Source organism: Quercus lobata, chromosome 6 (genome assembly GCF_001633185.2).
Source record: "Quercus lobata isolate SW786 chromosome 6, ValleyOak3.0 Primary Assembly, whole genome shotgun sequence".
NCBI lineage: Eukaryota > Viridiplantae > Streptophyta > Magnoliopsida > Fagales > Fagaceae > Quercus > Quercus lobata.
Genome location: NC_044909.1, coordinates 8922206 through 8932860, shown reverse-complemented (window position 1 = coordinate 8932860; position 10655 = coordinate 8922206). Strand labels below are relative to the sequence as shown.

General features: G+C 33.0%; 1 protein-coding gene across 1 annotated transcript; it reads right to left on the bottom strand.

Moving 5' to 3' along the window:
* Positions 1 to 151: 151 nt before the first annotated feature.
* On the bottom strand, positions 152 to 7440 carry LOC115995380 (probable histone-arginine methyltransferase 1.3). The gene is made up of 15 exons (XM_031119932.1): positions 6974 to 7440; positions 6374 to 6436; positions 5953 to 6055; positions 5085 to 5228; positions 4789 to 4892; positions 4545 to 4643; positions 4381 to 4450; positions 4183 to 4279; positions 3257 to 3311; positions 2647 to 2730; positions 1991 to 2068; positions 1477 to 1580; positions 1169 to 1341; positions 940 to 1091; positions 152 to 540 (listed from the first exon to the last, which is right to left on the bottom strand). The coding sequence occupies exons 1-15, from the start codon at positions 7172 to 7174 to the stop codon at positions 439 to 441; spliced, it is 1629 nt and encodes a 542-aa protein (XP_030975792.1). The 5' UTR covers positions 7175 to 7440; the 3' UTR covers positions 152 to 438.
* Between the last annotated feature and the right edge of the window lie 3215 nt (positions 7441 to 10655).

Below are 10655 nucleotides of genomic sequence, written 5' to 3'. Positions count from 1 at the left end.
AACCTGTTATTTTCAACTGGCCCTAGTGCCTCTGCCACTAAAATATTTCCAGACATTTTGAACTTTTTTGCATTAAGGCCCTTCCCACGTAGCAGCAGATGTAGAATACCTTAAATTAGCCACATCAATAAATCATGGTAAAAGCCAAAGATTTTGATTCTGCACCAATCGGTATTTTTATTACCTAAATGGTTAAATTATGATGTATTGTATAGGATCTGCTGCACCACACAAATAATAAATAGTAAAACCATGTAGCCATAATCTACAGGGATCAGACCTAAATGCAGGGCGGAAAAAAGAGAGGGGGGGGGGGGGGGGGGGTCACAATAGAGTTGGGAGGACTGATGCCTATTCCTGGCCCTTGCAAGGGAAAAGCAGGTTTTATGATACAAACTGATGCCCGTGTTAAAAATGTTCCTCGGGCACTTTCTAAATTTAATTATTTTCCGCCATGGAATTCATTTGAGCACCTGAATTTGGTGATGGGTGCTGCATTAACTCAGCTTCTTCAAAATCTTGAGATTGAATTTGTATATCCTGTCAATAATAAACCAAAGTCACTCCTTTTGAAGAAGCTGATATGAATAAACTCAAGCATATTACACAAACATTTGAGACTTAACAGTAGCACTTCAGGCCAGAACTAGTTAGTGGAAATTATTGATTTCCGTTCTCCTCAATGCAAAAAACACTGTAAGTGATAATAAGTGCGCACAGGGAAAATCCCTGTGTGGTTTGGGGTGGGGGGGGGGGAGGGGGTGGTGGAAGAGACTACAAGGGCCTGGGTTCAGAACTTCAGAGGGAATAATTGCCAACTATGCCAATGAACTAAACTCATATAGTACCTATTCTTCCTATAAGAATAGGATGAAGGTTGGGTTCAAGTTGTGGGTACAAGAGTATGAAGCTTAGCTCAAATGTGATGACAAGTAATACCTGTGTGTTAATTAGTGGATGTGATTGCTGATCTTGGGCTAATGGATATGCTTGTGGTTGAGACATTCTGTAGTAGGGCTCCTTAAGATCAAGTTTGCATGACGATGCTTGAATTATTCCTCCTTGTTCAGCACCAGGGCCCCACATTTTAGCTGTTGAACTATAACTTGTTAGATAACCAAAGAAACATATCAGCAATACAAAAACAAGAGAGAAGACAGAAACAAACCCATCAATGTAAGATATAATGTATAACTCTGAGCATTGTGGGCAACCATGCGGAGTTGGCCAGTAATTTCTTGTCCCGCCATGACATAAATTGGCTGAGTGAGGACACAACGTAATTGGTACCAGTGCGTTGTTGGTGCACCAGGGGCAGTGGTAAGCCATCTTTGCACAGTACTGCAGATCAAAGCAGTTCCAAATAACAGATTAAACAGATGGAACCCACATACATGCATAGTGAAGAAAATTTGGAAGGATGCTAGCCTGTGCAAATGTATAAGTAGAGATTATTGAACAAGTTCAACAGATTACCTCCCATTAAACAATACGTCAAACCAGCAAGCCAACCCATGCACTCTAGCACCCACAGAAGCAGTGAATCTCAACGGAATCTCAATTTCATATAAATCCTCTTCCTGTAGGATGAAACAAAGAAAAAGTTCGGATGACTTGCATTCTGATTTAACAATGAGCATCAAAAGCAATACACTATTTTGATTAAACAAGGAAGAAGATACAGCTACTATGAGAGGAAACTTAGTACAAAAGATCATCTTCTATGTTATGCTCTGCATTGTCAAAAACTTGGAAACATTTCTAAATGCTTTGAAAGCAAACGCAGAACTCACTAGGGCACGCTAAATTACACTATTTTGGCTGAAAATAAGTTTCACGACGAACAAAAAAATTCTACTTCTGATGGATCCTTTTTTGAAGAAAAACTAGTATCTCAATGAGTCTGAAGGGTATTATTCTACATGGTAAATGTGACATGTCACATGTATAGCTAAAAAGCACAAGATCTCCAAAAAGTTAAAAGTCATACCTTAGATTTTGTGAAGTCTAACACATGATACGTTGGAGAAGCGACCAACAATCTTGGATCAAAAGCATCTACCACAGGCTGTGTGAAGAGTAAAACAGGACCGATCAAATACTAAAGCATCACCAGATTGTAGTAAATAGTTATTACAACAGAAAAATATTACCTTCAGAACAAACAATGAAATACTACATGCAGGCATGCAAACACGCAAAACACGCCCCTAGCATTCAGGCTTGTTAATTATCACTCACAAAGCATGTCATACAGTCCTCCACTCTATTTTAATCCCACTGGACCGATCAAGTTTTCTAGAGCTAATACTGAAACTGGAGCACCAATTTTTCGTAAGATTTCACAGGGTGAAGGAGCAAGCTAGCAGTTTGACAACCAGTTCTTACAAACAAAGGTGTTACTGATCTTTCTACGAATATATCTCATATAGTTCCCTAGAAAAACCATGCTTTAACCTCCAAAAAATGAATAAGACTGGATAAAAAAGACCTTTAGGTGCCCAAGTTTACTTTAACACAACCTACCACGGTCCCACCCACACATATGAACTTTCATATGTTTAAAGATAGACAAAGTTTGTTGAAGGCAACCAAAACAGGAAACAATACTTTGATGTATTTCAGAAATATACAAGAATTATGGACCTGAGAAAAGTATCCCTGGAATGCAGATCCATACAAGGGTGTCAAATCAACACCATAATAATTCTGTTGCTGCCAAAAGAGAGCCTGCACCCAAAAATAATAATAATACATTAGATTTTCTCGAATGAAAAATGATAGTAAGGCTTGGAAAGATAAATAACAATATAATATGCTGAAGGCATGTATGTGGCTAGCTTTACCACAAATTTGTTTAAGGTTTTTTTTTTTTTTTTTTGGGGGGGGGGGGGGTGGGGTGGGGAAGGGCTTCACAATCACAGCCCAGAACCCAATTACTTTTGTTTTTTTCTTAAATTCTTCTTCCTTTTCACGTTTAACAGGGAGGAAAATGACACTGAGCATTGAAGAAGTGAACCTCCATGCCATTGGAACAGTATTGCCTTTCCTTTTGGTGAAAGGTAACAAAGGATTAGAAAAACCACAAAAAGGGTAGCAGTTATATTCCTCAAAGAGAGCCCCTCTTAGAAAAAGATAAATTTCTTCCAATTTTACTGATACCAATTCTGAGTATTTAGCCATAATTATTTTTGCATCATTAAAGTACAAAGAACATAGCAATGATAATTATAGCAAAATCACTTCAAATACGCACCTTATTTGCAATTTCAATAAACAAATATTCATCACTGAAAGGTGCCATATGTATCCTACATGAGTAATCAACATAAAATAATTAGAACCCAAAAGTAACAGATGTAAGAAATTATAAATCAAATTCAATCCACAACACTCTAGGAGGACATAAAAAAGTGCAAACCTAATGATCCTCATTTGACATAAACTAACAACATAATAATGAAATATTTAAAGTATTCATGGTCTTGAACGTTTTTCACTACCTCCAAATTTTCAGAGTTAGTTTTATGGGACTAATTAGCAAACACAAAAAGATAAGGACAAGAATTAAAAAACCAGACTATGAGAGTTACGTTAGATGTTGCTGTTATGATGTTACAGAAAAGGACAAATAGAAGCAACGCACATTTATCAGTATCAAGAATTAAATTGAAAAATCTTCTAAGAGGACACATAGAACGTCAGTATGATGGTCAACCAAATCTGCAAGTGCTAATTTCATAATTGCATAAAAATACAACAATGAATCACAAACAACCATAGTAATTCCCATGCACAAAGTACACATTCAGTAGTCTATCCCAAAATAGATAGGAGTTTGCAAATGGCACACATTTTAATGAAACAAACTAATTATAACAATCTTCCTAAAATGCCCTTAGTCGGGCAAAGAATGGTGGTTTCAAAGGGTAACATGGGAAGTTATATGGATAATCTATCATTTTTTTTGGAAACTCATACATATTGAAACAATCCAAAGAGAAAAGCACCCCCATCTATTTTGGGGAGGAGGGAGCATATTATTTTTGAATAAGAAATCACTTTTCTAATTTCAAGAGAATAGTATAAATTTGAGGCAGACATGATAAAACTAGCAGCAATTAAGTAAAAAGAAGCCCAGACAAACAGAAAGTAAGAGGCCATTTAAAGGGTTGGATTTACCTTCCAACTGAAGGAAACATTTTCCCATTAGGAACAAGAAACCGATCTCTTGCAATCACATAGGACTCTAGCATTCTTTCATTAACCAACAATGTTCCTATAATCATATAAATGAAAATTCTATATCAGACAAACACACTGTAACCACTAAATTTTGAGAACACTTTAAGCTGATTCTGCTGTTAATTATAAGCTTACCCATTGGCTCCGAGATCAGAATATCTGCTTTCTCTGGCAATTCAACTTCCTCAACTTTACCTTTAATTACCTATATTTAGGTGACATAGTGCCATGAACTGAATGAGATAACCGACAAATATTCACATTGGCAGAAAGTTAAAAGTGACATGATAACATCTTACAGTAATCCGTTGACCCAATGATGGATTCCCAACAATAAGCTTTCGTGCATATTCTGCCATTTCAGATGCTTCCACAGCGTAAACATGTTTTGCACCAGCCTAGTTGGGGCAGAAAAGAGAAATAAGATTAACCAAAATGGGGAAAATAAATCACCACATATATATATCCACACACAAGACACAAAGATGCAAGCATCACCATACATGGTAGAATAAACTTAGTTGGCTAAATAGCTAGGTTTACCTGAGCAGCAAATAATGACAAAATACCACTGCCAGCGCCAACATCAACCACTACACGACCAATAAAATCTTCACGGTTCTCAATAACGGCAGCATAATAGGTTCCTGAGACAAAGATTATCAATATTCAATAACATATCCACTATGCCATTTTTTTTCCTGGCATATTCATGTACAAGCTGATAATGTACACGTAGAATATGAATTTGCAGCATAAAGCATTATCTCAAGTAGAAATTTAAAAGTGAACGTAATGTAAGATAATTCGGTGAACAGATCATGGCCTGGTGAAATTACCTGTTCTCACATAATCCTGTAACATATTTTGCTGATGCAACAACTGTCCATAATAATGGAAATACATTTTAGCAGAAGATGCCTCTATTTTGTCATCAAACTTGCATTTAGTAGCTGAAATTGTTCCATTTGGTAATGGTTTGCCTGAAACAGGGGAGAAAAACACAAACAATTAGAAGATAGGCATAGAACGTAATGTGCAAGTACATTAAAAACACAACTTCACAGAACAAGCAGAACTCTGAAAAAAGTATAAATAGCATAATAATAGGCATTGATTTTTTTATTCCTTTCTTTTTATGCCATTATATATGAACTGGGTGCTGCAGATACCCAAAAACACATTTCTGTCTCTCACACAACCAACAGGGTCACAGATTAGATTTAAGAGGCATCAGATGCACAATCAGAATTTACTCTAAATGACATCACTGTATCGAATCTAACCGCATAAAATTTCTCTTACAAATTAGCAAATTACTATGATACTCAGATTCTTTTTTTCCAAACTAGCTCCTCCACAGATTAATGACCATTGTAAGTTGTATAATCTAGTTAAATGCTAAGTTCTCCCCATTTTCATTAAAGAGAATATCCACCAGATGGGGAAAAAAAAGTATTGTAATGCATAAAGATATCGGAATAAGATATAACATTGAGGCATTTCATTTTTCCCATATCTCATAAATCTAAATAATAAGCATCCTGCCTGCAAACTTCAACCAACTTACGAAGAAATAACTGGAGTTATAAAACAAACTAAGTTTTCGCAACTCCTTTCTTTATTGTTTATCTATTCATTTTATCTGATCATCTATTTCAAACCAGTGGAAAGGGGGCAGGGGAGAGCAAATTTTCAAAGCAGCACCTTCAAGAACTTCCTCTTTCCATTGCTTAAATGCACAATGGAAGGCTCTGCTCTCCTCTTCGTTTCTAAATTGGACAGTGACTCCCCTTGAATAAGATGACTTCTGCTTCAAAAGTAATACTGTTAAGAGACGTGAGCATTTCACAATGCTTCAACAATCTTACATTACAAGTATATATCAAACATAACCTTAATCATCATCAATTTGCATATTTTAAAAAGTAAAATGCAGCAGAAATGCACTGGTTAGATCACAGTTTTCCAAGCAAAGACCCAAATAAAGTTAAGATACTTATCTTTACGCACATGCAAGGATATTTCTAGTGCACCACATTCTCACTCAGCAATATAAAGTACAAATATATCTATCTATCTATCTATATACACTATAACATTTATAAATTCAAATTGTATTCCGTACCTCCTCAGTGGAATCAGACCCTTCAGTAAAGCAAACTGATTGAACAGAGCTTAATTTGAATATCTGAAAACACAAAATAAATAAATAAATAAATAAAAACACTCCTCTGATGCACAACGTCACTGATTAAAAATAAATAAATAAAAAACAAAAATGCATACATATAGCCAAAATAATAAAATAAGGAATTCTTGAATTTATTTGGCTCAATAAACTTATTTTATTCACTAAATAACAATAATACTCAAAATAATTAATCTATTTTCTCTTCCATTTCTTTCTTTCCCTCCACTTTCTCAGCAACCAAACGAACAATCAAACCAAAACAAAGCTGAAACCAAAACAAAGTTGAAACCAAAAGAAAAGAATAAAGAGTATTCACTCTTAAAAACACACACGCACACAAACACCACATTGATTAACACAACGTTTGAATTTATTTGGCTCAGTCAAGTATAAAATAAAAACATCGATAATGCTCTAAATTTTAATCTATTTCCTTTTCCATTTCTTTCTTTTCCTCCACTTTCTCAGCAACCAAACGAACAATAAATAAAAAAACTGAAACAGATAACAAAATCGTAAAGAGTAAAGCCAAACCTGAGCAGTTCGAAGATCAACATTGATAGCAGCAGCCGATTCAGATTCCTTGTGAAATCGAAGCTCGGCGAGTCCAGAATCGTCGGAGAACCGAGCCACTACAGGCTTGGACTGAGATTCCGAAGAAGACGAAGCGAGGTCCGAGACTGAAACCAAAGTGAACTCGTGCTGTTTCTCCTTTTGCCCTACCGTACCCTCCATTATCGTCCTCTTCAAGCTTCAAGTCCAAAAAATTTCCAATTTTCAATGCAAACAAAATCAAAATCTCTCAAAGATAAACAAATATTTATGAAATTATAGCTTTATATTTGTCTCTATGAGTCTCTTTGTGTGAAAAAAAATTATCTTCTGCGAGAGAAAATTAGGGTTTCAGTGAGAGAGCAAAGCAAAAGCTTCGAAAATTTTTTGAGAGCCGCCAAAGCCAAAGGGAGAGACAGAAAGCTAAGAAACACTAAAGCCTTTGGCTTTTATACTCTGTGTGTATTTCTATTTTCTCTTGTGCCATTGGGTTTTAAACGCGCTCTTCTATTTTGTTGTCGTTGATTTTTGGGTGTAATGTGCTCACACGTGGGTTTTGGTATATTCGATGAGGTTTCGAGTTTTGATTGGGCCGAGATGGATTGAGTTGCGAATGAAAGTATCTGATGCGTTTGATTTTGAAGATTGATTTGATTGTGGGGCCCAAAAGCGTGATGGGATTGGTTGCTTGAAGTTGGCGTTAGATGTGTATATCACTGTTGGCTGACACGTGGGTCTGAAGTGGGAAGGGTTTTGTGACTTTGGTGGTGTACCACTCTGTACATGGAATTTGAAATAGTACTTTTTTTTTTTTTTGGCTCTTTTTGTTTCTTTTGGTAATGATTTTGTTTAGGAAAATAGATAGTTTGAATTTGGCTTTTGATAATTGAAAAGGTTGCAATCTAATTTTTATTAATTTTAAAAATTAAAATTAAATCATTTTATTACCTCAATCAATAGAAAAATTATGATGAATAAGTGTAATTTTACATGACCTTTTTTTAATAATTTGACTGAGGTAAAATTGTCTACTAATTAGTAACTACCTCTTTTAAATTATGTAAAAATGAGATTTTATAAAATTTGTATAACTTTTTTTTTTTGTAGTTATTATTTAATTGTTAAGGGAGAGGATTTAAAATTTTGAACCCTGAATATTTATATTAGAAATAGAAGAAAATGACAATTATGTTACAAGATTTTTGATGTTTTACTTATCTTTTTGAGAAGAATAATAAGTAATGGTATCTCATTTTGTCACTACGAGTCTACGATAGAATGCTATAATGATAAACTATAAACAAGGTGTTATGAAATTCTTTTCTTTTTTAAGGGCAACAATCTACCATCTCTATATATTTTAAAAGTGCCAAATGTTTTAACTGAAAACAGGAAACTAGTAATAATGGCTGGTGAAACATTTTCCTAATTTTGCTGTGGGTTGTAAGCTGTAACCTTATTTGGTATCCAATAAAACAAGAATAATGCTAGAGATAGAAACTATTTTACAAATTTTTTTACAAATTATTGATGTGATGAGTGATTATTGGTAAATAAAAAAGTGATATTAATGATGGACTTAGATAAAAGCCAATAAGAGGTTGGCCATATTAACGTTTTGTAAAAATGTTGTAAAATAATTTGTGACTATAACATTACTCAACAAAAAAAATAAAATAAAATAAAATAAAACAATACTTATTATTTCAACATGGGAGTAAAACATTATCTTGTTACATTTTAAAAATGCTAAATGTAGTTTTAACTGAAAACAGGAAACTAGCCAAGATGGTAGTGAAATAATTTCCTAATTTTGTAATGTTGTAACTTTTCAAAATTTATTTGCCCAGAAAATTAATTAATTAATATAAAATAATAAAAATAAAGTAAATGTAATATATATATGATTATACTAATGTGTGTCCTAAGGATATATATTAATAATTTATTTTAGAAAACTTTTTATAAAAAAATGAAAAAGTTATCAATTTTTTTGACAACTTTTTTATTTTCTCATAAAATGTTTCAAAAAATGAATAATTAATATATACCTTAAGGATATATATTAGTAAACCATTTTAAGAAACTTTTTTAATTTTTCATTAAAAAAATTCTTAAAATATATTTATACTACAGTGTGTCCCATGTTTGTAAATGTGTTGGACAATTTGTACATCCTTTTTACGCCGAGACAAAAATAAACACGTACAAAACTGCCTTTTGTTAGCTGTATGCCCCGTATTTTTATTTTAACATCAACTCAATTGCTTACCAAATAAACATCAACTCAATTGTACTAGTAGTATATAATAAGAAAAGAAACGTGATACATCATCAGATTTAGGTAATCGGATTGATAGCATTTGTTATCTATGACTTCTTTTTTATTTACTGAGAATTTTTAGTTACTACTTTTTCAGTTTCCAAAATCATATGAGAAAAATACTTTTTTCAAAAATCAAAATAATTGTTTGCCTACTTTTTTTTTTAGGATACTTGTTTGCCTACTAGTTTCAGTGTAGTACTACTTTCCTTTTCTTTTCTTGCTGAAAAACAAAAGCTTTTACAAAAATTTCCCCAGCCAGCTTCAAAAGCTTTTATGGGGAAAAAATTATCAGAACTTCAAAACACACTAATTTTTAAAGCCTCCATGCCAAGCCAATGGGTAGCTCTATTAGCAAATGTACTTGCCCAAACAAAAATTAAATTCAATTGAAAGAAACTTAATGTTCTCCATATCCATAATGCTCTACTATTGTTTTGTTTGTTTACAAGGCTGCATCAGTGCCAGCTTAAAACTAAATGCAATTGATGCAATTGCCTAAGACACCAAGTATAAAAAAAGGCCCCAAATTTTAATTTAATTAAGCCAAATATTAGCTAGTAAATTAAATAATATTTTTTGTCAAATGAAAAATAAGAAAAAAAAAAGGATAAAAATACTACTTTTACAAAAAATTTGACAACATTTTTATAAAAAATTCTAAGTAGTAGGTTGTTACAGGTTATTATCGATGGCAAAAAAATAATTTCAATGATGAGTTCTATTGTGAATGTAGCACTTCTCAAAAAATAAAAATAAAAATAATATACAAAAAAAATCACAACATTTTTTACAATAATTGAGTTGACAAATTTTTACTAGTTCTCACCTAGGTTCATCACTAACATTACTCTTTTACTTACCACTATCATTTTATCACATCAACAGATATGAAAAATTTTGTCAAATTTTTTGTATCTATAGACTTTCTATAAAAAAAATTTCTACATGATTCATGTTAATTAATAATAATTTTGCATCTAAAACAAGATAATAGAATTTAAATAATATTTATTTGTTTTAAGTCATATTTAAATATATAAAAAAAACCTTAATTTCATTTTTCATCTTGAGCCCCCAAATGTATTAAGTCACCCTCAGCTGCATCACAATTTAACTTATAAATTCCCATAGGTGGCTTCAGCCATTTTGTATTAGGTTTCACTGACTTTGTCTAAGTATTAATCTTTGATACCTTTACGTATTCTTACTAAGCCTTACTAGATTTGGCCCAAATCTCCAAAGGGTTTAAGCATTTGATGTTTCATGCTTTTTATACAATGACCTCCCATAATTCACTAAGCTTTGGCAAGATATCCATAGCAATTATACACAACAAAA